The sequence below is a fragment of the Eucalyptus grandis genome, chromosome 4 (genome assembly GCF_016545825.1).
Source record: "Eucalyptus grandis isolate ANBG69807.140 chromosome 4, ASM1654582v1, whole genome shotgun sequence".
Lineage (NCBI taxonomy): Eukaryota > Viridiplantae > Streptophyta > Magnoliopsida > Myrtales > Myrtaceae > Eucalyptus > Eucalyptus grandis.
This window is the reverse complement of record NC_052615.1, coordinates 29,219,488-29,245,119: the sequence shown is the minus strand read 5'-3', so window position 1 is coordinate 29,245,119 and position 25,632 is coordinate 29,219,488. Positions and strand designations below refer to the sequence as shown.

The 25,632-nt window shown below is 38.2% G+C and overlaps 1 protein-coding gene and 1 long non-coding RNA gene across 19 annotated transcripts; both read left to right on the top strand.

Moving 5' to 3' along the window:
• Positions 1–227: 227 nt before the first annotated feature.
• LOC104424051 (putative disease resistance RPP13-like protein 1) lies at positions 228–25,590 on the top strand. 4 transcript variants are annotated; one of them, XM_039310590.1, is made up of 3 exons: positions 228–293; positions 3,073–3,115; positions 22,190–25,590. In XM_039310590.1, exons 2-3 carry the CDS (start codon positions 3,087–3,089, stop codon positions 24,270–24,272), a joined length of 2,112 nt encoding a protein of 703 aa, XP_039166524.1. In that variant the 5' UTR covers positions 228–293; positions 3,073–3,086; the 3' UTR covers positions 24,273–25,590. The 4 variants fall into 4 exon arrangements, with proteins under 4 accessions (XP_039166524.1, XP_039166523.1, XP_039166526.1 ...); XM_039310589.1 differs by lacking the exon at positions 22,190–25,590 and adding an exon at positions 7,496–7,686 and having other exon boundaries at positions 3,073–7,410; XM_039310592.1 differs by lacking the exons at positions 228–293; positions 3,073–3,115 and adding exons at positions 16,769–16,891; positions 16,989–19,899 and having other exon boundaries at positions 22,200–25,590.
• On the top strand, positions 8,244–15,043 carry LOC104422888. Of its 15 annotated transcripts, none has more exons than XR_005550229.1 (9): positions 8,244–8,622; positions 9,665–9,888; positions 11,155–11,544; positions 12,109–12,172; positions 12,564–12,708; positions 13,228–13,280; positions 13,404–13,608; positions 14,165–14,229; positions 14,632–15,043. It is a non-coding gene; the product is annotated as an uncharacterized LOC104422888 (long non-coding RNA). The 15 variants fall into 15 exon arrangements; XR_005550223.1 differs by having other exon boundaries at positions 12,564–12,778; XR_721281.3 differs by lacking the exon at positions 12,564–12,708.
• Positions 25,591–25,632: the final 42 nt, after the last annotated feature.

Sequence of the window (25,632 nt, the reverse complement as noted above, 5' to 3'; positions counted from 1 at the left end):
CCGCAGTCTCCATTTTCATCCAGGTCACTTCTTGCAGTCGTGTTGATTGTCGCCAATCACCACCATCTCCGATCCGTTCAATCCCTACAAACCTCTTCTAGTCGGAGCTCCACCGATATTGTCATTCGTCATTGCAAGCGCTGGCCACGCATTGCCGTAGCTGAATTCACACGCTGTCGCCGTGAACCGTCGAACAGTGTTCTCTTCCTCCTCATCCAAACCTAGCGCGGGATTGCTGTCGTTGATCTGAACCCCATTCACCTGGTCTGCTCCAGGAAGTCTGCACGGAATAGGTAAGAGACATCTATCTACTTGCTCTCTTTTTCCCTCAAACTGATGCAACAGCAACAATCTTTTGGTTCTTAAATCGATTTCATGCTTATCTATAATCGGACTAAAGTTGATGTCAAGTTTAATAAAAAGTTTAATAACAAAAAATTGTTATTTTAGATTTTGTTAGATAGTAATATTGGGACATCATGATTAAGTTTTAATCTCTCTTCCATTGTTCCTTTTACTAAACACAACTGACGTGAAATGATTTACACGATCAGTGCTCCCAAGATCGAAGTATTCATAATGGAATCGGTAATTTTATCCTGCTCGCTGAGTGATTATTTTACACCGTCAACGCATGGGAATTTCAATCTATGAAATTGGGTTTTGCAACAATGGATATTGTATACGAAGATAGCTTCAATCCTCTTAAGCAAAAATTCACGGGACGTTTACCATAATTTTGCCTTGCCAAACAAAACAAATAACTTTTGTCGTGTCTTTTCACATATCCACTTTTATAATAAAAAGTCCTTGTCATATAGATATAGTGGATTTACCATCAACCAAAGCAGGGCAGATGATTTGATAAGGTGTTTGAAATTTAGTAATCTTTTAAGGTGTACCAATGTAATCAATCAAGTCAAGTCAATACGGTCGCAACCCAAACTTCGTGTGAAGTAGTTCCTTCCGAAGCCCCAAGGGTGTTGCGTGTGGATGGCCTGTTTTCGTTGTGCGAAAACTGATGATAGTTCAGCGCAGAAAAACTAATCCATATATTTTCATTCAAGACAGAAAAATGTGTAGCTATTCGCAACAAAGAATTAAATTTTGAATTACAAAAATCAATTTTTTTAGAAAAAGAACACGCATAGACTTGTGTTTTGTTTGAAAAAAAAAAGATATTTGTACATCGGAAATTTTTTTGAGGTTATTCATCTTTTATAATGCACATTAATCTGGTATTAAACAGACTTCGCATATTATTCAACCCTAAAAGCCTCAACTTGTCATTTTATATTTTACACTCTTAAAAGTGTGTAACTTTCTTATATTTGTCGACTCCCCTTTTAAGTTCTAATGTATACTAAAGAATCTTTAGTCGGTCATTTTTAATTTTAATTTTTGAAGGTGTCAAAAAAATTATGATATATAATCAATTGGTGGGGCTGTGAAGCCAAGAACACATCACTCCATGGATTTAATCTCTCTCTCTCTCTCTCTCTCTCTCTCTCTCTCTATATATATATATATATATTTCCCTTTGAGCCCAAGAGATTGGGGACCAATAATGCATGTAATCGGCGAATTAAGGGTTTAGTACATGTTTTAGAAATAATTCATTAAAAAAAAAAGTGTGAATGAAAAGTAAATGTTTATGATCGTGCATTCCCATTCCGTCTACTAGAAAGTAAAAGATATGATAGCGAGAAGGGAGGGGGAAGAAATACAAAGTCACCACCTGAAAGAAGTGAAACACTCAGACCAAAAAAAAGAGTCATATTGTTAAAAAGATTATTATGGCTCTAATCTCCTTGTGAATTTTACATTATGATGTTATCAAATTATATAAAACTCGTCATTTTTTTCTTAATTGTAGACCAATAGAAGACAAAAATAAAAGAGGGATTGCTTTTATCCAAGGTAAATAGGAAATACATTGTTGAAAGCAACCTTCTTGTTTGTTCGATCTTTTCATACTTGTCGGAATCATCAGATCACCATTGCTTGTGATGGAGAGCACGTTATGTCTGAGTGAACTTCACGCCTTTATGAACGATTCAGAATACATAATGTTTAAAGAACGCTTCTAGAGAGAATGCCTTCTTGCTGCACAAAAAGATGTAGAAAAACAGACGAAAGGCTGGATGGAGAGCACATGCTCCACGAACGATTCTGCTCATTGATTGCATATTCTGGATATGCGATCAATGTAGGCTTTAAGTGGCAGCTACAGTGTTAAATCCTTGTAGCAAGATGGGCAACGATGATCTGCATAAGGGTGCTGAGGTAATAGTTGATAATCAGAATCGCCTGATAAGAAAATCATGGTCCTCTGAACACAATTTTCCCGTTCATTAGTCTGATGCATAAAGTATAATTTTCAGTAAATTATATAATGTTAGTTGGTGATTTTTGACTCCTTCAATATTTACAAAGCGAACTAAACCAACTTGGTTAATGGATTAGTGATGTGCCTGACCCTTTTTTCTTGTTTAGGCATGTGCTTTATTTTCCTTATTGAACAGACAAAATTAGCTGCCTTTGATCTCTTTACATGGTCATTCACGTTGAAGGAGGAATCAGTAATCTTATCATATCCTAAACAAATGCAAATTTTCAGCATTGTAACTGTCACGTAAAAGCCTACATTGATTGCATATTCACCAATAAAGCAGAAAAAAAAGGACAATGAATCATAAAGATTCTAACAATATATGAATGCTAGAAAATCCAACACATCAGTCGTAAGCAATGAAGTTTTTGATGAAAATACGTGTGCGCTCTAAGTTGGTCGTGTGTAGAAAAATCACATTTTATCCTCTGTTTGGATAACCACAAGAAAAGTCTCAATCTGAAGAAAAGGAGAACAATTGACGAAACAAGCACTCTTGGGCAAAAAACTATTGATTTTGATTTGTCTAACCTTTCGTATGCGTCTCTTAAAAGTCTTGGTCTGTTTTTTTATTCTCTTTGGTGAGTGAACGTCTTGGTCTTCCTATAATTCATAGTTTTCGCTCTCCACTAGCCCATTTTAACTTTGCTTCATCATAACACCTTTGTTGTTCTCTATAGTGACCGATTCACCCATGGCCATTGGAGAGATCGTTTTGGGTTCCTTCTTGGCTTCCCTCTTTCAAGTCTTGTTTGAAAAGTTGGCTTCTCTCCCTTTGGGCTCTACACAACAAGAAGGAATTAGCATTGCCCAGCTCAAGGGTTGGGAGGAAGAGCTGACAATGATCAATGCAATGCTGGTTGATGCAGAGGACAAGCAACTCAAAGGTGATCATCAAGTGAAGCTATGGTTGGATGATGTTGGGGACTTGGCCTATGACATGGAAGACTTGCTCGATAAGTTCGCCATCAAAACTGCTCAAGTTAAGATGGAGGTAGAATCTAGCACAAGCAAAGGTCGAATGAAATGGAAGTTCTCTTGCTTTGGCCGAAATAAACCCTCCAAACGGAATCCGAACCCATCCTCGCTCGTGTCTAAAACCATGGTCCAAGAGATCAATGGTAGGTTGGAAGCGATCATCGACAGGAAGGCTCGTTTAGGCTTGGAAGTGATCGTCGACAGGAAGGTTTGTTTAGGCTTGGAAGCGAATGTTGTGAACAGATCCAACTGCATCAATAAAAGGGTTCCCACTAGTTCTCTGCCGGAGCGTCAGTTTTTTGGCAGGGAGGAGGAAGAAAGAGAGATACTCGAATTATTGATCCGTGAGGTAAAAAATGACACACTAAGCATAGTCCCCATAGTTGGGATGGGCGGTGTTGGAAAGACGGCCTTTGCTCAGCAGCTATATCATAATGCCGAAGTGAATAGCTATTTCGAGAAGAGAGCATGGGTTTGTGTCTCAGATGTTTTTGATGTCCTTGACATAACAAAGACTATTTTGCAGTCGATCACTGGATTGTCCAATGTGGGTGAAGATCTTGACATGCTTCAAGTTAAGTTGAAGGATATTATATTTGGGAAGAAATTTCTAGTGGTTTTAGACGATATCTGGAATGAGGAGTATGAAAAATGGACTACTTTTTTAAAGCCATTTGAAGTGGGGGCTAAGGGAAGCAAGATCATCATCACGACTCGCATCCTTGAAGTTGTTGCCATAACAGGAGCTTTGCCATATCATTTGAAGGAATTGTCCTTTGAGAATTGTATAAGTTTATTGGCCTTTCATGCTCTTGGAGCAACAAATTTTGAGAGCCACCCGGCCTTTGAAATGATAGGCAAGAAAATAGCTAAAAGATGTAAAGGTTTACCTTTGGCAGCGAAGTTGTTCGGCGGTGTTCTACGTACTAAAAAAACTCCCGAGGAATGGCAAGATACCTTAAATAACAAAATATGGAATCTTGTGATGGCAAAGAATGATGAGGTTCTTCCAATTTTAAAATTGAGCTATGTCCATCTTCCTTCCCATTTGAAGAGGTGTTTTGCTTATTGTGCGGTATTTCCTAAGGATTACGAAATTGAGAGGGACGAGTTGGTACTCTTATGGATAGCAGAGGGATTGTTACATGGACAAAAAACAAATGAGAATATCTTGAAATTGGGACGAAATCACTTTGATGAGTTAGTATCCAGGTCAATTCTTCAACAATCAAGTATCGACGCATCTAAGTTTTCAATGCATGATCTTTTGAATGATCTAGCAAAGTCAATTGCAAGAAGGACTTGCTTTAGCTCGGGGAGCTCTCAGGTGGCAAGTAATGAACATGATGTACCATCTCATGAAAAAACTCGTTATGCATCATTCATCCCATTGTGGCATGTTGCATCAGAATGCCTAAAACCATATCAAGGAATGAAGGCACTAAGAAGTTTAATTCTAGTGCGTGATGGATCTAGTGGGGGCTCTTTCTCTATTTCCAACAAGGTGCTGCATGACTTGCTAACAAACTTGGAGTACTTGAGAGTATTCTCGTTATGTCATTGTAATATCGTAGAGGTACCGAATTGTGTTGGTGATCTAAAACATCTTCGATATCTCAATTTCTCATACACTCATATCGAGAGGCTACCTGAGTCAATTAGTGCTTTGTGCAAATTACAAGCTCTAATTTTAAGAGGTTGTTATAAGCTTTCAAAGTTGTCTCAAGGTATCACAGAGTTAGTCAACTTACAGTTTCTTGATATTAGAGATACAGTGAGTCTAAAAGAGATGCCGTTGGGTATCGGTAATTTAAAGAATCTTATTATCTTGTCCAAATTTGTGGTAGGACAAGAGAAAGGGTCGCAATTGAAAGAGTTAAAGAACTTGCCACATCTTGAAGGAGAATTATTCATATCAGAATTGCAAAAGGTGGAAAAAGTTATAGATGCAGCCGATGCTAATTTGCTTCAAAAGCTAGACCTTGCCAACTTATCTTTGCACTGGGATAAACATGTGCAAAATCTCCATAATCATGAGCTTGAAGCACAAGTGCTTGACTTTCTACAACCTCACACTAATCTTAAAAATCTCACTATTTTGAACTATGGCGGTGCAAGATTTCCATCATGGTTAGATTGTACGTATTCTAAAATAATGTCTTTATGCTTGCGGGACTGTCCTAATGTTGTGTCGCTGCCTATGATTGGACAACTACCTTCACTTAAGGAATTATCTCTTAAAGGTTTATATGCAATAGAAAGGTTAGGCTCTGAATTCTATGGAGACAAGATGCCTTTTTCATCATTAACAACTTTGAAGTTCGAAGAGATGTCGACATGGAGGGATTGGTCTCCTTATGTCGAGGGCCCAGAAGAAGAAGTTTCATTCTCCCGTCTTCTGCATCTTGTTGTCCGGGGCTGTCCTCTGTTGGTCGGGACATTACCTGATCGACTTGATCATCTCATAAAGCTTGAAATTTATTCATGTCCGATTTTGAAAAACTCAACCAATGATGTTTGCCTTCCATCTCTCCGTGAGTTGGTCCTTGAGGATTGTAACAAGGAGATCTTGAAGAGTTTGGTCAACCTAACTTCTTTGACCATTCTTACAATTGAGAATCTTGCAGAGCTTGTTTGCTTTGATCATGGGTTTATGAGCCACTTGATCAAGCTAAAGGAGCTTCATATAGAAGGGTGTGACCAGTTAAAATACTTGTGGCAAGATGGAAATGAAATGCTAAATCTCACTTGTCTCCAGGAATTAACCATCGTAAGTTGTCCTCAGTTCACATCAATTGTGCCGAGAGAAAGAGAAATAGAGCTGCCGTGCAACCTTGAAAATATGGAATTGATTAATTGCGCCAATTTAGAAAAGCTTCCAAGCAAGATGTACACACTTAGTTATTTATCTATTAGAGAGTGTCCAAAACTCATAAGACCAACCATTTCTTCATATGACCCCAACAGCAACAACCCGATGCCTCAACTTCAATCTTCATGCACAAGTAAATGTGATTCTCTAACATCTTTTCCCTTAGCCAAAGGTAGACTTGCTACTCTAAAGGAAGTTTCTATTCAAGTGTGCAAGGGAGTGGAGTCGTTGGAAGAGATCATTGTAGAATCGCTCGAATCTATGACAATTGGCGGTTGTGAGAATCTAAGAAGCCTACCGCAATGCCTTCACACGTTTTCCCATCTCACTTACTTGTATATATTTGACTGTCCAGCACTAGAGATAGAGGACCCCCCTGCCCTTCCCCTCACCCTATCAATTCTCATGCTTGAGAGATGTCCAAAGATAAAATCTATTGCCAGCCTTAGTAATCTCACTAAATTGAAAATAAGTGAGTGTCCAGCATTGGAGATAGAGAATTTCCCTCCCCTTCCCATCACCTTGTCTTCTCTTATACTTTACGATTGTTCGAAGATAAAGTCACTGCCAAATCGCTGGCGTCATCTTACATCCCTCTTGCGCATACGTATTATACATTGCCAAAATATCAAATGCTTGCCCAAAGGAGGTTTGCCTCCCAATTTAGACACCCTCGTTATTTATGGGTGCGAGAATCTGGAGCCAGAGCCAGTGAGAGAATGGGGCTTTCACCGGCTCACGTCCCTAACGTTTCTAAATATTGACGGAAGAATCATGGAAGGGGAGGGAGAGAAGGCGCGGTTTCCTTCAGGGGACGAGGACGAGGAGGATGCGTGGCGTCTTCTCTATCCTTCCTCTCTAACAGAACTTCATATAAGAAATATGAGGAACGTGGAAAGATTATCACGCGGTCTTCGGAACCATCTCTCCTCTCTCCAACATTTATGGATTGTAGATTGCCCGAAGTTGAGGGACTTGCCAGAGGATGGCCTCCCTCCCTCCCTCCGAGAATTGTGGATATGGAATTGCGAGATTCTGAAAGGTCGATGCTCAAAACACACCGGCAACTATTGGCCCCTCATCCAAGAGATCCCTTACGTCTCCATTGATGGCTCTTGGATCTGATAAATTGATTCGTCCTGCTCCGGTCAGGTTTTCTAGGGTTCGGGTAAGCTTATGGTTTCGAAGGCATCGATTTCCCGTTTTGCTTCCTCAACTTGATGCTCCATACAAATCGATACTTTCCCATGTAGATGTTTCACGTAACTTTCTGGAAGTCCGAGAAATCCCTAACATACGCATTGATTGGGTTCGGATCCAATGAAGTGAGATCGATCCGCTTTCGCTTTCATTTGCCAGATGCCGCGATTCATCCTTCCATGTGCAGTCAGTTTTCTTACGGTCTTGAATGCATCAATTTCGCTTCTGTTCTTCAATTCGATGCTTTATGCGAATTAATTCTTTCCCATGGCAAGGTGTCGGATGGCATGTTATGTAAGACCCATCTTAGTTGATCTTCACAAAACCTAGCTCAGGTTTACTCCGCAGTGCATGCACCGTGCCTTTCATCCACCCGATCATGACTTCAACAAAGGCACCGCCTTTCATCCACCCGTTTTTTCCATTTTTACTGGCAACACACTCCAAAAGAGCTTTTCTGACCTGTGCAAGTGATAGTTTTTAGCATCTGGTGATTTATGGGTAAAAGTCACTACATTTCGAGCATTCCAAATATACCAACAGGTCTGGGCAATCATTCCTAGGAGTTATTAAGCATACAAATGAGTCACCATCACTAGTGGTTGGTGGTCTCCCATATTTGTGAGTTAACAAATCACAAGAATTTTTCAATGAAAAAAAACAAATAGAAAATCATCAAGAGGGTATCCCAGTTCATTTTTCATTGTTGTGAATTGGGTATGCATATAATTTTGCTCTGAGCACTCTACGCATGAAAGGTAATTTTTATTCAGGACTAATTGCTTTGTCTTGTTTCAGATTTTTGGCTGAGAAATATGAGGGATGTGGAAAGACTATCAACTGTGGGCGATGTAACGAGCGTGGATTATTCTGTTTCCTTCGTCTCTACATCTCTTTGGATGAGAACTATGAGGAATGTGGAAAGATTATCAAGTGATCTTCACAGCTATCTCTCCATTCTCGAATGGCTACATTTTATGGGTACTGGAACTTGCCAGAGGATGGCTTCTTTCCCTGCTCCAAGTATTCGGCACAATGCAATTTCAAATTCTGAAAGATTGATGCTCAAAACTCAGTGGTGACTATTTGCACCTCATCCAAGATATCCAGCTCATCGTAGTTGATTGAGTTCGGGTAATATAAGAAGATATCTCTCCAATGTCTAATTTTTGTCCTTCAGGTAATGATTCAGACTTCCTTTCTTTCTTGCACACGATGTAGCTACTGTTGCTGCTGCAGGATCCATGTCTATCTTGAAATCGTCAACTCAATACTAAAAAGTTCATGTTATTCAATGGACGAGCTTCACCTAAATTTCCACAAACCAGATACCGAATGTCCAACATTGACATTTAGGTTGCTCTGTTTTGTTTAACAAGGAAGTACACAATGAAATGGTTAAAATGCTTGCATCGTACAGCGAGTCAACCATTTTTTTATACAAGTGACTATTCCTCAAAACAAATAATACTTGCATGGATTTGCTCACAGTGCTGGAATTATGATGCGTGGATGTGCCTGTTTGATGTTATATTTTGAACTTTTTTCATCCCCAAAACCTGTTTATCTTTCCACTCATGCAAATGCACTATGCTTTGCGTGAGAATCATGAAGAATTGTTGCTTTTATATTGATATTTTTCTGCAATTTCAGCGTTTGTTGTATTTTCTCTTCCAAATATCTTCTTTTTATGCTCCAGCTCAGTGACCTGAATTATCTCAACTGTGCTTGTTGGGCAAAACATCCCACTGTCATCTTTTCTTGGCAAAATCTCTCGGTAGGATCAAATGCAAACACTGTCAAGTTAGGCAACTAATGTGCTTACGTTTATCTTTTGCAACTTTACAAAAAAAAAAGAAAAAGAAAAACAAAAGGCTATTTATTTTGGTAGGCATACTGATATGCTCTAAACTGTTTCTTTTTAGTGACATGCTCCAAAAGATTAATCCATATCATGATGTCAATTTTCGAGTTCTATATTCATGGTCAAATGGAGAAGCTTTTTTACTTATAACAACAGTAGCTACTGTAAAGATGCAAAAAATAGGATTTAAAACAGGTGTTTTCAAGTTGGTGAATATGACAACAAAATTTGATTGAGCCCTGCAGTATAAGCCATTTAAATCTGAGTTCCTTGTTAAAGTTCATCATTCATCTTTCTCCTATTAACCTTCCCACACCATCTCAGAGCACATTTTCTTTTTCTTTGTTGTTGGGAAAAGGTGGAAAGGAGCAATAAGGAAGACTATGATTTGTCCAAATTCTGGGATATTTCTACGCAAGATTCTGAAAGATCAATGCTCAAAACTCACTGGCAACTATTGGCCCCTCATCCAAGAGATCCCTCCCTTCTACATTGATGGTGTTCAAATCCGATGAATTGAAATTGATCACACCCGAGCCATGACAAATGATTTATCCCCATTGACTACTTTTCCTTCTTCAAGTAATTCTTATAACTTCTTTCATTCTTTTGCTTCCATTTGCTGTCTGCCACAATTTGTTGTTCCACCTAAAGTCAGCTTTCTGGGGTTGGGGTCAATATTTTGGGTTTGAAGGTATCAATTTCTATTATGTTCTTCAGTTTGATGCTTAATACGGATTGATTTTTTCCCGTGGAGATGTTTCTCATAGAATTTCCAAAAACCAGCCACTGAAGGTCAGAGACTGACATTTGGGTGTGTCGTTTGTGTCCTTGATGGGGTCTTTTCTTTTTAGGCCAGCAACTCACGGTTGAAATAAGCCAAATGTGATAAGAAGGATGGGGGATATAGATGTAGGTCCCAGTTTTGGCAAAGCTACCTAATGGGCACAAGCATTTGGTTTTCGTGAAATACAACTAAAATTTGGAGCTGCAAAATGATCTTTAGCTTCTTGAATCCCATCAGGCACGTCCTTTAGTCTTTAATTGCACTGTTTGGGAAAATTGATAATATCCTTGTATACCACAGCTGCATTCAGCTCCACTACAACCTTGATTCAGCTTTTTCTTTAGCTACTGCAATGCTCTTTCGAACAGCAAGTAATTCAGCCTCCTTTGCAGATCTAGCTTGCACTACCACACCTCTGCAGGCAATCATCTTCCCTGTTTCATTTCTGGCCATAATCCCAATGACAGCATGTTTAGTTCCTCCAACGTAAGAGCCATCACAGTTAATCTTCACAAAACCTAGCTCAGGTTTACTCTACACACCTTGCCTTTCGTCCACCCAATCATGACCCAGCTCTCCTACATTTTTACAAGAAACGCAGTTTGAAAGTGCTTTTTTAATCTGTAGGAGTGACAGTTTCAGGATCAAGTGATTTATGGTCAAAGATTACTGCATTTCTAGCATTCCGGATATACCAACTGGTGTAGGCAATCATTCTTAAGCGTTATCAGCCTGTACCAAGTCATTTGAATCTCCTAGCCTCACATTTGTAGAATATCAACCCATACCAATAAGTCACCATCGCTAGTGATTAGCAGTCTCCCATACTTGTTAGTTAACATAGCCATAAGGGTTTTTTAGCAAAAGGAAAAACCATTCAAAAGGGTCACTGATTCTTGACAATAATAAAGCAAAGTATCCCGGTTCTTGTCTTGTTTGCTCATTTTTGGTTGCTTTTGGGTGGGTATGCATATGATTTAGTTTGTCGGATCACTCTTATAGTTGTTCATTAAGCATGAAAGGCAACTGTTATTCAGGACTAATTGATCATCCCGTTCCAGGTTTTTGGATGAGAAATATGAGGAATGTGGAAAGACCATCAACCGTGGAGGATGTATGATGCATGGAGTCTTCTGTTTCCTTCCTCTCTAACCTCTCTTTGGATGAGAAATATGAGGAGTGGAAAGACCATCAAGTGGTGTTCACGGTCATCTCTCCTCCCTCAAACAGTTATAAATTCTATGTTGCTCGAAGTCTGGGTACTTGCCAGAGGATGGCTTCCCTCCCTCCCTCAACGTATTCCACATAATTCAATGTGAGATTTTGAAGGATGGATCCTCTTTTGTGGGCAACTACCGGCACCTCATCCAAGAAATCCCACTCATTGTGATTAATCTAGTTTGGATCCAACAGGAAGATTTCTCTCCACTGTCTTAAGTTTTGCTCTTCAGGTAATGATTCGGACTTCTTTCTTTCACACTTGTCATTTAGCTACTGCTGCTTCAGGATCCATTTTCATTATGCTTTCTCAACTCAATGCTAAAATGTTAATTTTTTTCCATGGACGTGCTTCACATAAATGTCCACAAACCAGCTGCTGAATGTCCAACGTTGACATTTGGGTTGCCCTGTTTTGTTTACCGAGGAAGTACACAATGAAATGGTTATAGTGCTAATGTGGTACGGCCAATGACAATTCCTCAAACAAATAATACCTCCATGGACTTGCTCATGGTGCTGGAATTATGATGCGTCAAATGTGCCTGTCTATATCGATTATATATCTAGAATTTTGTGTGATGACCAAAAATTGCTTATCTCTGCACTTGGATGACACATAAAGAATTTGCAAATGGAAATGCACCATGCATTGCGTGAGAATTATGAAAAATTGTCACTCTCATATCGAAATTGTTCTGCAATTTCAGCATTTGCTGTATTTTCTCTTCCAAATATCTGTTTCTTATGCCCTAGCTCACTGACCCGAATTCTCTCAGACTGTGCTTGTCTTGCAGAAATCCCACTGTCATCTGTGTCTGGCAAAATCTCTTGGGCTGATCAAATGCAAATACTGTTGAGGTAGGCAACTGATGTACTTATGTTCATCTTTTGCAACCTGACAAAAGATAAAAAGCTATTAATTTTGGTAGGTGCATCGATATGCTTTAATTTTTTTTTTTTTTTGTGACATGGTCTAAATAAGATTAATCTTTATCATGATGTTTATTATCAAGGTCTATAATCAAAGTCAAATTAAGAAGCTTTATTACTTTGAATAAGAGCTATTAAAGATGCAAAAATGGGATCTATAACGGGTTCTCAACTTGGCAAATACAATAACTAAATTTCAATGAACCTGCATATTATAATCTATTTAAATCTGACTTTCTCATTAAACTTCACAATTCATCTTTGTTCTATTTAAATCTTACACCATCTCAAAGAACTTTTCATTTTCTTTGTTGTAAAGGAAAGGCGGGGAGGAGTAATCAGGGAGACTATACTTTGTTGCTCTGTTGAGTAATCCTAAAATTCCCACTTCTGCCACGAAGTATTGTGATTTAAAATTGCAAGAAGGTTTTCATCCGATACCACTCACAACCCAGTTATCTTGGGTAGGCAAGTCTTATCATTATCCTACTGAGCTGCCAGAGCTCCAGTTAATCTTCACAAAACCTAGTTCAGGTTACTCTACAGACCCTGCCTTTCGTCCACCAATCATGACAGTAATTTATGTAGTGACAGTTCCAGGATCAAGTGATTTATGTTTTTAATGGTTACTGCATTTCGAGCGTTCCAGATATACCAACAGGCATAGGCTATCATTCTTAAGAGTTATCAGCTCGTACCAAGTTATTCGATCTCCTGACCTCACATTTGTAAAATATCAGCCCGTATGAAAAAGTCTCTATCACCAGTGATTAGTGGTCTCCCATACTTGTTTGTTAACATAATCATAATATTTTTCCAGCAATTTATATATATATATATATATCAGCAAGGTATCCCGGTTCACTTTTTGTTGCAGTCAATTAGGTGTGTATATAATTTTGTTCTGATCACTCTTGTAGTTTTTCACTGTGCATGAAAGACAATTTTTATTCAGCACTAATTGCTTGCTCGTCCTGTTTCAGACTTTTGGATGAGAAATGTGAGGACTGTGGAAAGACTGTCAATGGTGGAGGATGTAAGAAGCATGGACTATTCTGTTTCCATTATCTCTAATTTCTCCTTGGATGAGAAACATGAGGAACATGGAAAGATTATCAAGTGGTCTACCTCTCCTCTCTCAAATAGCTATCTTTTGTAGGTTTTATTGGTACTTGCTAGAGGATGGCTTTGCTCCCTACTCCGAGTATTCAGCATAGTGCGTTGTGAAATTCTGAAAGATCTATGCTCAAAACTCAATAGTGGTGACTGTTGGCACCCCATCCAAGAAATCCCACTCGTTGTGGTTGATTGAGTTAAGATTCAATAAGAAGATTTCTCTGCAATGTCTAATTTTTATTCTTCAGGTAATGCTTCAAACTTCTTTCTTCTTCCGCACTTGTCATTTAATTACTGCTTCTGCTCTAGGATCCATTTCTATTACAAATCCTCAACTTGATACTAAAAAGTTCACGGTTTTCCATGCACAAGCTTCACATAATTTGCCACAAAGCAGCTAGACATTTGGGTTGCTCTGTTTTGTTTGCTAAGGAAGCACATAATGAAATGGTTATAATGCTAATGGGGTACAACTAGTCCACCATTTTTTCATACGAGTGACTATTCCTCAAAACAAATAATACTCATATGGACTTGCTCACAGTGCTGGAATTCATGCGTGGATGTGCCTGTCTGGATTGATGATATATCTTGAACTTTGTTTGGTGCTCAAATATGGCTCATCTTTCCACTTATGGAAATGCACTATGCTTCGTGTGAGAATCATGAAGAATTGTTGCTCCTACTATACCAATATTTTTCTGCCATTTCAGCATTTGTTGTATTCTCTTCAAAATATCTTCTTTTTTTTTTTTATGCCCTAACTCAGTGACCTGAATCCTCTCAACTGTGCTTGTTTTGCAGAATATCTCGCTGTCTTCTTTATTTGGCAAACTCTCTCAGAAGGATCAAATGCAAACACTGTTGAGGTAGGCAAATGATGTGCTTATGTTCATCTTTTGCAACTTGACAAAAGAAAAATAAAAAGGCCATTTATTTTGGTAGGTGTAATAATATGCTTTAAACTGTTTTTTCGGTGATATGCTCAAAAAGATTAATCTGTATCATGATGTCAATTATCGAGGTCTACATTCAAAGTCAAATGAAGCAGCTTTCTTACTTCCAACAGCAGCAGCAATTGTAAAGATGCAAAAAATAGGATTTAAAACAGGTGTTTTCGATTTAGTGAATATGACAATTAAATTTGAATGAATCCTGCAGATTATAATCCATTAAATCTGACTTCCTTGTCAAAGTTTAAAGTTCATCTTTCTACTATTCAAATTCCCACACCAGCTCAGAGCACATTTTCTTTTTTCTTCGTTTTCAAGGAAAGGCAAAGAGGAGCAATCAGGGAGACTATGCTTTGCCACTCTGACCCCACCAAGCTGCCAGAGCTCCCGTCATGGATAAGACAAGATTCATGCGCCATCATCGCTAGGGGGTTATCCTTGTGCCAATGCGTTCGTGAAATATCGGCTTGTGCCAATAGGCCACAATCACTGGTGATCAGCGATCCCCCATAGTTTTGCATTAGCGTCATCATTAGGGTCATTCAGGAAAAACAAAATCATCAAAACAATCACATTTTGTAGGCTTGCAATGGGAAGTACCCTGGTATGTCTTGTAGATTTTTGGTTGAAGTTGGGTGAGTATGTGTATACTGTGTATGTCTGATTACTCTTGTAATTGTTTATTTCACATGACAAAGTAATTTTTACTGTGGGCTACTTGATTTTCTCATCCCATGTTTTTTTTTTTTTTTGTTCCCATTTTCATCTCACACGCCATATATTAATCTTTTAGTTGAATTTGAACAGTACGATACAGTGATTGTGATTCGATCGAGATAATTATATTGACGATTGCGATCGACGAAAGTTGGGGCATTAAAGAAATGTCCAAGGCCTTAATGAGGTGAACTCCGATTAATGAAAACAAAAATGTTCCTTTTGTTTTTTTTATCCGTTTCACTTTTTATGCAATTAAAAAGTAATTTTTTCTCAACAATTTATAAGAATTTAAGACGTCTTCAAAACACTTATCTTCATCTGGTCAACCCGAGTTAGATGCCTTTATACGAAGTGTTATGAATCTTCTTGTTTTTTTGTTTATAATATATGTTAATACTTCACATGATTGACTTGAATAAGGAATGTTTCAAGAATACCTAAATATTTGTCGCTGATGAATTAGATTTATTGATTTTTCGAACAACACTGTGTGATATACTAAATTTGTAGATGTAAATCAATGATATAAGCATGTGTATAAGTCGGGGATATCATTTGTTAAGGTTAAAATAACTTTTGAAAAATTTCCCCTTGTCAAAAAAAGAAAATAAAATACAAGGCTTTACCGAAACTTCAAAATTTGTGGATGCCAAAAGATAATGTCAAGTCAACTTTTCATTATCCATAGTATGACATTGTTGTGGATCCCAAAAAATAATGTCAAGTCAACTTTTCATTATCATTAGACCAAAAAACAAAAAAAACAAAAACTTTTCATTATCGATAATATGACATTGTTCTTCTTTTCTCTTCGCCAAAAATATTGATATAGCATAAGAGGGATCCATCCTTGTTGATTGTTCTTAATATTTAAAGTAGACTCCAAATAAGAAAAAGCCAGTAATATGACATTTCGCACGTAAAGCGTGATATTGACACCTCAGAGTTTATATATTTCCCTTAATAGAATGCCGAGTTTAATACCAAAGAGAAGCAAAAAATAAAAATAAATAAAAATAAAAATAAAAAGAATTCCTAGTTAGTTCCCCGAAACAAGCCCCTTCTTCAAATTCTGTAGTGTGAAATAAAAGTTAAAATTTAATAGAAAAAAGGAAGATTTTATACATATATTTTCGAAATGTTTCAGGTGCTCAAATGCTAAATGCGGATTCAACTTGAATTTAACAATTGCAATAGTATTAAGCCCTAACACCATGCTGCAAAGGCATTGAATGGGCTGTCGTTGGCATGTTGGGCCTAGATAGATAGATAGCCCCAACTCTTGGGCCTTGATCCAAAAATGGATCCGATTTTATTGGGACTTGACGTATAATTCGGGTAATAAGGTAAAGAAGGTTGTTCGGCTGGGACAACGCTCACTAATTGTAGAACTAGATGGACCAAGTCGGACATTGACCATCAAAATTCTTACCCACCGCCCTAAGATTTTGGAAATTATTATACTTTTTTTATAAATAACAGCATCGAGGCGAGCTAGTGCCCATGAAGAAAGTTGCTTGCCCAAACTCGCTCAAGTCGTGCATTCAGCAAACAAAAAAACCATGTTAGGCGAGTCTTGGTAGCTCCGAGCTCTAAGAGAAGAGTCGTGGCCCTAGGCTTGCCCAATTGTTTTCCCTTATTTGGGCTAGGTTGAGCTAAGCTCGATGGGCGATTCTTTTTCTGCTCTCGAGCCTACTCAAATGAACGAGTATGTTTTGCATTCGAATACAATGCGGGCTATTCGAAATATTTGGTTTCATATTGAGAAAAAAAATGATAGACAATATACTTGATATCAACGTGGACCCACACGAGCTCGAAACTTATGGCCTAATTATGCGCGAAAACACACAATCAGGTATGGAGAACAATGAGTTATTACAATGGCTCTCTTTTAGATTTAGTTAATGACGGACTTTGTAATCTTTATAATTCCCTCTCCTTCCATATTCTAGCGTGATAAAGACGAGTCATCATCAATTCATCATCACCTAACAACAATTTATGGGACCATACGGTGAGTCGACCAAAGGACAACTTCTGTCAAAGGATTCAGTGCAAAACAAAAGCCGCCAGAAGATGGTGGAAGAAGAATTTTTTGCGAGGGAGAGCACTGAGTTCGGCAGAGCTCCAGCTCAGTTTCTGACGTCTCTCGGCCTTTGCTCCGACGACGACGGCTCCTTCTACTCGGCTCCTCGCCGTTCGATCGCTAAAGCTTAGTCCTCTCGCTCTCTCTTTCTATAGTTTTCGGCTTTCGGTTCAATGAATCGAGCTGAGCTCTCTGTTTTTTCTTGAATTTTCAGAGGAGAGGCTTCTTCATCGACTTTCCCCCTTCTCAATTTCCGTTGATGTTCTGGACCTTGGTTGTTGCTGTTAGTAATGACTAAAGTGAATCGCTGCTTGAAGCTGGCGTATATTAGTTCTTTAACAGCGAGGCGTTTTACCTGTTCGACAGAATGCATGACTCAGTCATAGATAGTTAATTCCTATTACATTCTGCTTACCAACGTTTTGATGTCCCATTGAAGTTGCACTGCTCGTCTCTTACTGCATTTTCCGTATAAAGTTGATAGAAATGCGATTGTGTGTGCTTTTAGTATGTCAAGTGCGGGTCATGTGCGTTTGATGTTCGCTGTTCATGCGTGCATTTGCTGTGTTAACTGACGTTGCAGATGTACATGGTATTACTCCTCTAAGCTACTGGATGTGAGAAGTTCTGGTACGGATGACCTACGTATGACGTTATATACATAGTCCTTGAGGTGCATAAATATGCATGGTGAGATGGGCATGTGTGGGTGTTTTCTGGCCGCTTTTGTTCACATGGGGAATGTGAGGATTTCAATATCATTTCGGTAGTGTTCTAGTTGTGTGAACATATCGAGAGATGCCGCATTGATGTTACATTTGTTTTCCATCAAATTGGGGCAATTCAAGGCTTGAAACATATAAAAAATGATGGTATTACATGTTGCCCTGATTTGAGTCAAGTAAAGCCATTAGTTGTCTGGTGTTACTTGTGCATAATTGGACCTCCTCGGTATGTATATCCATGTAAGAAAGTGACGCTTTGGATTCATTATGATTTCATATTGGATTGTCACATTGTTATGCTTGAAGCGTGCTTAAGTTGTCCTAGTAGCTTGCTGTCCGTATGTATTTGTGCAGTGAATGATAAACTTGCATTTGTGGCTGGTGGGGTCTTCGTTCGGTTGAAGTGGTTATTGGCGCTATCTGTTGGGCCAATGGGGGTGCCGCTGTCAATTTTTTCTCATATAGGACAATAGTGCATGGATGAAAGTTGCTTTCTTTGAGGTAAAGAAGTTGCGTCTATTGAGCTAAATCTTCACTGCAATATGTTGACTTCTTCTCAGCTTGCCCATCATGCTTTGAGATTGTAAAATATCAGCCCTCGTTTTATTGGTGGAGTAGTTGGTTGTTCATCCTTTAAAGATTAAAAAATAAAAAAGAAATGCTAAGAACTTACTAGTTTCAGTTAGGTAGTCAAACCTTTAAGAATAGGTTTATTCATTGTTGGATGAGGTGGACTTCACATGGAACCCAACTTTTGACGACGCAAGTGAGAAATTGTGAATCCTAGAATTCATTCTTTATGTTGTGAATTCCCCTCTAGATCAAGTTACACCAGTCATTAGGTAATTAAAGGTAATTGGATGTGATGGTTGATCTGGCTAGTTTCGCCGGCTGCAATGGTGGCAACAGCATTGGAATGAGTCACCTTGGCAGTGGTGCTGATGCCAATGGCATGGCAGTGGCTGTGGGAATGGCGGTGCTCTCCCTTGCCCCATTCCTTTTTTTTTCTTTTATTAAGCTTATATTTGATAAGATACATAAAAATCTAGACATAATTCTAATGGACAAGTACCATAGAGATAAATAAATAAATAATTAAAATATGATTAAACATGAAAAAAGTTACACAAACATTATTGTTGATTTTGAGCAAGAGAACAACAGTCAATGCCGATTATTAAATAATATTTTATTCAAACGAGGGAAAAAAAAAAAACCATTTGAAAAGTGAAGTAACAGAGCCAATTTGCGTCCTGGAAAGTCTTGGACTTCTTGAGTTTTTGTTATATGCAGCAATGACAGTGCTAAAAATTCGCAGCAAGATGGGTGGCAATGATCTGCTGAAGGGTGCTGAGGTAGTAGTCAATGATAGGGAGCCACTTGATAGGAGAATGCTAGTCCTTTTGAACACGATTTTCCTGTTCATGAGTTTTATGCATAGACCATAATTTCCAGTAGATCATACTGTTAGATGGTTATTTGTGACTCCTTTACCATTGCCAGAGTGAAACAAAGCAACTTGCTTAATGGATTGTTTGGTGTGGTTGTTGTGCCCGACCCTTTTTCCTTTTTAGCTCAAAGCACGTGCTTTTGTTTTCCTTTTTGAATAGAGAAAGTTAGCCATCTCTGATGACTTGTAGTTGTCTACGAAATGTCTTGGTCTTCTTAAGTTTATGGTTTATGTACATGAACAAATATATGATTGTGGAAACTACAAATATCTGAGGATATTGTCCAACCATTACAAGACAAGCACTTGTGGACACAAAGTATTTTCTAATGATTCCTCTGACCACTGATGTGTATTCTTGAAAGTCTTGGTCTTTGTTTATTTTTATTTTTTTGGTAGGTGAAAGTCTTGGTCTTCCTAGCTTTTATAGTTTTCTCTCTCCCTTATCTCTTTATCACTTAGATTCACCACACCCATGCCCGTCCCCCTGATCAATGGTGTTCTCCTCCTGCTCGTATGAACTTAGCGGTCGTGCTTGTTGGAGTCCTGTCATTGATCTCATCCCATTCACCGGTCTGCTCTAGGAAGTTTGCTCGGAAAAGGTAGTTACATTTATCTTCTTGCTCTATTTTCTCCTCAAACTGATGCAACCGCAGCTGTGCTATCTAAAGCATCTGGTGGGCATTTATTTCCCAAGAGCAACCACCTGTTCTTTACGAAATCTTTCTATTAATGGAGGCAAAGAAGAGGCTACAACAGCAACAGAACTTTGGTTCTTAAACCGATTTGATGCTTATATATGATCTTGATTAAAGTTGATCTCAAATACTTGATGCCAATTTTAATAACAAAGAATTGTTTCTTCAATTTTTTTAGATAGTAATATTAGGACATCAAGATTAATTTTTAATCTCTCTATCATTGATCTCTTTACTAAACATGCACTGACATGGAATGATTTTACTAAGTACAAGTTTGGGATTTTACATGGAACAATCACATATCTGTTTGGAATTTTAGTTCATTAAATTGGGTAAACAACAATAAATATCGTATAGGATAGCTTCATTCCTCTTAGAACAGATTCACAGGAAATTCACGTTTACTATAATTTCACGGCGCCAAACAAAATAAATAACTTTTGTTGTGTCTTTTCACTTATTTACTGTTATAGTAAGAAGTCCTTGTTATATAGATATAGTAGATTTACCATCAACCGAAAGGGATAAGGTGAATTAATAAGGTGCTTGTGATTTAGTATTCTTTTAAGGTGTGCCACTATAATTAATCGAGTTAAGTCAATTCGCAAATTAAACTTCACATGAAGTAGTTTCTACTGAAGCCCCAAGGGTGTTGCATGTGGACGATTTGTTTTCATCGTGTGAAAACCAATGATACTTTTCCCTATGAGCCCAGGAGAGAGGGAGAGAGAGAGGGCACCGATAATGCATGTAACCGGGTAATTAAGGGTTTAGTACATGTTTTAGATATAATTCGTTGAAAAAAAGTGTAAATGAAAAGCAAATGTTTATAATCGTGCATTCCCGCTACCAGAAAATAAAAGATATGATAGAGAAAAGGGAGAGGGAAAAAAATACAAAGTCACCACCTGAAAGAAGTGAAATGCTCGTACCAAAAAAGAAAAATCATATTGTTAAACAGATTAATATGATTCTAATCTCCTTGTGGAATTTTTATTATGATGTTACCAAATTATGAAAAACTCTTCATTTTTTTTCCTTAATCGTAGACCAATAGAAGACAAAAAGAAAAGAGGGACATTTGCTTTAATTCAAGGTAAATAGGAAATACATTGTTGATGGAGAGCACGTAATGTCTGGGTGAACTTCACACGATTCAGAATACAAAATGTTTAAAGAACGCTTCTAGATGGGATGCCTTCTTGCTGCACAAAAAGATTTAGATAAACAGACGAAAGGCTGGATGGAAAGCACGTGCTCTCCGAACGATTCCGCTCATTGATCGCTTATTGTGGATATGTGATCAATATAGGCTTTAAGTGGCAGTTACAATGTTAAAACTTCGCAGCAAGATGACGACTACGATCTACCGAAGGGTGCTAAGGTAATAGTTGATAATCGGAATCGCTTGATAAGAGAACGATGATTTGATGCATAAAGTATAATTTTCATTAGATTATGTAATGTCAGTTAATGATTATTGACTCCTTCACTATTTGCAAAGTAAACTAAAGCAACTTAGTTAATGGATTAGTTGGTGCACCTGACCTTTTTTCTTGTTTAGCCCAAAGCATGTACTTTGTTTTTCTTATTGAACGGATAAAATTAGCCACCTTTGATGTCTTTACATGGTCATTCACATTGAAGGAGGAACCGATAATCTTCTCATATCTTAAACATATGCAAATTTTCAGCACTGTAACCACCACGTAAAAGCCTACATTGATCGCATATTCAACAATAAAGCAGAAAACAAGGACCATGAAATCATAGAGATTTTAATAATATATGAATGCGTGAAAAGCCAACACAACACTCGTAAGTAATGAAGTTTTTGACGAAAATACGTGTGAGCTCTAAGTTGGTTATATGAAGAAAAATCACATTTATCCTTTGTTTTGGATGCCCACAAGAAAAGTCTAGATCCGAAGAAAAGGGAGAACAATTGACAAAACAGGCACTCTTGGACAAAAAACTATTTTAGTTTGATTTGTCTAAACTTTAGTGTGCATCTTTTGAAAGTCTTGGTCCTTTTTTTTTATTCTTTCTGGTAAGTGGACGTCTTGGTCTTCCTGGAATTCATAGCTTTTTCTTTCCATTCATTCATTTTTACTTTGCTTTACCATAACACCTTGTTGTTCTCTACAGTGATTGATTTACCCATGGCCATTGGAGAGATCATTTTGGGTTTCTTCTTTCAGGTCTTGTTTGACAAGTTGAGTTCTTTGGCATCCGACTATGCACAACGGGAAGGAACTGACACCACCATCCTTGATGACTGTAAGAGGATGCTAGTCACAATCAATGCAGTGGTGGATGATGCAGAGGAAAAGCAACTTAGCGGTAATTGTCTAGCGAAGCTATGGCTCGATGATGTTAGGGACTTGGCTTTTGACATAGAAGACTTGCTCGATGAGTTTGACATCAAAGCCAATCAAGTTAAGTCGGAGGTGGAATCCAGAACAAGTAGAGGGCAATGGAAAAGGAAGTTCTTTTCTTTTACACAACCAGGCTCACTTGTGTCTGACACTAAGGTCCAAGATATCAATGGTAGGTTCGAAGTGATTGTCAAAAGGAGGGATTATCTAAGCTTGAGAGACAATGTTGTGGACAGATCCAACTACATCAGCAGAAGGGATCCCACTAGTTCTCTACCGGAGCCTCGGTTTTTCGGTAGGGAGAAGGAAGAAATGGAGATACTCGAACTATTGATCCGTGAGGTCAAAAATTATGATGCCACACTAAGCATAGTCCCCATAGTTGGGATGGGTGGTATTGGAAAGACGGCCTTGACTCAGTGGCTATATAATAATGCCAAAGTGAATAGCTATTTCGAGAAGAGAGTATGGGTTTGTGTCTCAGATGTTTTTGATGTCTTTGACATAACAAAGACTATTTTGCGGTTGATCACCGGATTGTCCAGCGAGGGTAATCTTAATGAGCTTCAAGTTAAGTTGAAGGATAGTCTATCTGGGAAGAAGTTTCTTGTGGTTTTAGACGATATTTGGAATGAGAAATACGAAAAATGGACTGCTCTCTTAAAGCCATTTGAAGTGGGGACTAAGGGAAGCAAGATCATCATCACGACTCGCAACCTTAATGTTGCTTCCATAACAAGAGCTTCGCCTTATCCTTTGAGGGAATTGTCCTTTGATAATTGTGTAAGCTTATTAGCCTTTCATGCTCTTGGAGCAACAAATTTTGAGAGCCACCGGGCTTTTAAAATAATAGGGAAGAAAATAGCTGAAAGATGTAAAGGTTTACCTTTGGCGGCAAAGATGTTGGGCGGTGTCCTACGTACTAAAAGTAATCTTAATGAATGGGAAGATACCTTAAATAACAAAATATGGGATCTTCTGACTGCACAGAATGATGAGGTTCTCCCAGTTTTAAAATTGAGTTATGTCCATCTTCCTTCCTATTTGAAGAGATGTTTTGCTTATTGTGCGGTATTTCCCAAGGATTACGAAATTGAGAGGGATGAGTTGGTACTCTTATGGATAGCAGAGGGACTTTTAGATGGGCAAAAAGGAAATGAGAATATCTTGAAATTGGGACGAAAGCACTTTGATGAGTTAGTATCCATGTCATTTCTTCAACAATCAAGTATCGACGCATCTAAGTTTTCAATGCATGATCTTTTGAATGATCTGGCAAAGTCAATTTTGGGTGGGACTTGCTTTAGCTCGTGGGGGTCTCAGATGGCAAGTAATGAACATGATGTATCATCTCTTGAAAAAACTTGTTATGCATCATTCATCCCATCGCAATATGTTACATCAAAATGCCTGAAACAATATCAAGGAATGAAGACACTAAGAAGTTTAATTCTAGTCCGTGATGGATCTAGTGGGGGCTCTTTCTCTATTTCCAATAAGGTGCTACATGACTTGCTAACAAACTTGAAGTACTTGAGAGTATTCCCATTAAGTCGTTGTGACATTGTAGAGGTACCGAATTGTGTTGGTGATTTAAAACATCTTCAATATCTCAATTTCTCGTACACTGATATCAAAAGGCTACCTGAATCAATTGTCAACTCGTGCAAATTACAAGTTTTGATTTTAAGAGGTTGTCAAAAACTTTCAAAGTTGCCTCAAGGCATCACAAAATTGGTCAATTTACAGTTTCTTGATGTTAGAGATATGAGGAGTCTTAAAGAGATGCCGTTGGGTATCGGTAATTTAAAAGATCTTATTATCTTGTCCAAGTTTGTGGTACGACCAGAGAAAGGATCACGGTTAGAGGAGTTAAAGAATTTGCCACATCTTTAAGGAGAATTATTCATATCAGAATTGCAAAAGGTGGAAAAAGTTAGAGATGCAATTGATGCTAATTTGCATCAAAAGCAAGGCCTTACCAACTTATCCTTGCATTGGGATGAAAATTTGGAAAATCTCTAGAATCATGAGCAGGAAGCACAAGTGCTTGACTTCCTACGACCTCACATTGATCTTGAAAATCTCAATATTTTGAACTATGGTGGTGCAAAATTCCCGTCATGGTTAGGTGGTCCATCCTATTCTAAGATAGTGTCTTTGTGCTTGCGGGGCTGTCCTAATGTTATATCACTTCCCCCGCTTGGACAACTACCTTCACTAAAGGAATTATCTCTCGAAGGTCTACACACAATAAGAATGATAGGCTCTAAATTTTAAGGAGATAAAAGGCCTTTCTCATCCTTAACAACTTTGAAGTTGAAAGAGATGTTGTCATGGAAGAATTGGTCTCCTTATGTTGGGGGCCCAAAAGAAGAAGTCTCATTCTCCTGTCTTCAACATCTTGTTGTCCGGAGTTGTCCTTCATTGATTAGGACATTACCTCGTCAACTTGATTGTCTCATAAAACTTGAAATCCATTCATGTCCGCATTTGAATAATTCAACGAATGAGGTTTGTTTTCCATCTCTCCGTGAGTTATACCTTGAGGATTGTAACAAGGAAATCTTAAAGAGTTTGGTCAACCTAACTTCTTTGACCATTCTCAAAATTGAAAATCTTGCCAAGCTTGTTTGCTTTGATCATGTGTTTATGAGGTGCTTGGTCAAGCTAAAGCAGCTTCATATAGGACGGTGTGACAAGCTTACATACTTGTGGCAAGATGAAAGTATAATGCTTAATCTTACTTGCCTTCAAGAATTAGCCATTGAAAGATGCCCTCGATTCACATCTTTTGTGGCAGGAGAAGGAGAAGTAGATCTGCCATGTGACTTTGAAAGGATGGAATTGAGTAATTGCATAAGTTTAGAAAAGCTTCCAAGCAAGATGCACACATTCAAACATTTGATCATTAGGAGGTGTCCAAAAATCTTGGGACCAACCATTCCTCTAGATGACCCTAACAACAATAACCTGATATCTCAACTTGAGTATCTGCGGATTGTAAATTGTGATTCTCTAATATCTTTTTTGTTTGCCAATGATAGACTTACTGCTTTGAAGAAACTTTGTATTTGTGAGTGCGAGGGAGTGGAGTCGGTGGCAATGATCACCATAGAATCACTCAAAGAAATGACAATTGATGGCTATCCAAATCTAGGAAGCCTACCACAGTGCCTTCACACGCTCTCCCATCTCGCTCATTTGGATATAAGTAATTGTCCAGCATTGGAGATAGAGGAATTCCTTCTCTTCC

What these genes read in the sequence shown, in the direction of transcription:
- LOC104424051 (XM_039310589.1), top strand. Translation starts at nt 3,087, where the DNA reads ATGGCCATTGGAGAGATCGTTTTGGGTTCCTTCTTGGCTTCCCTCTTT.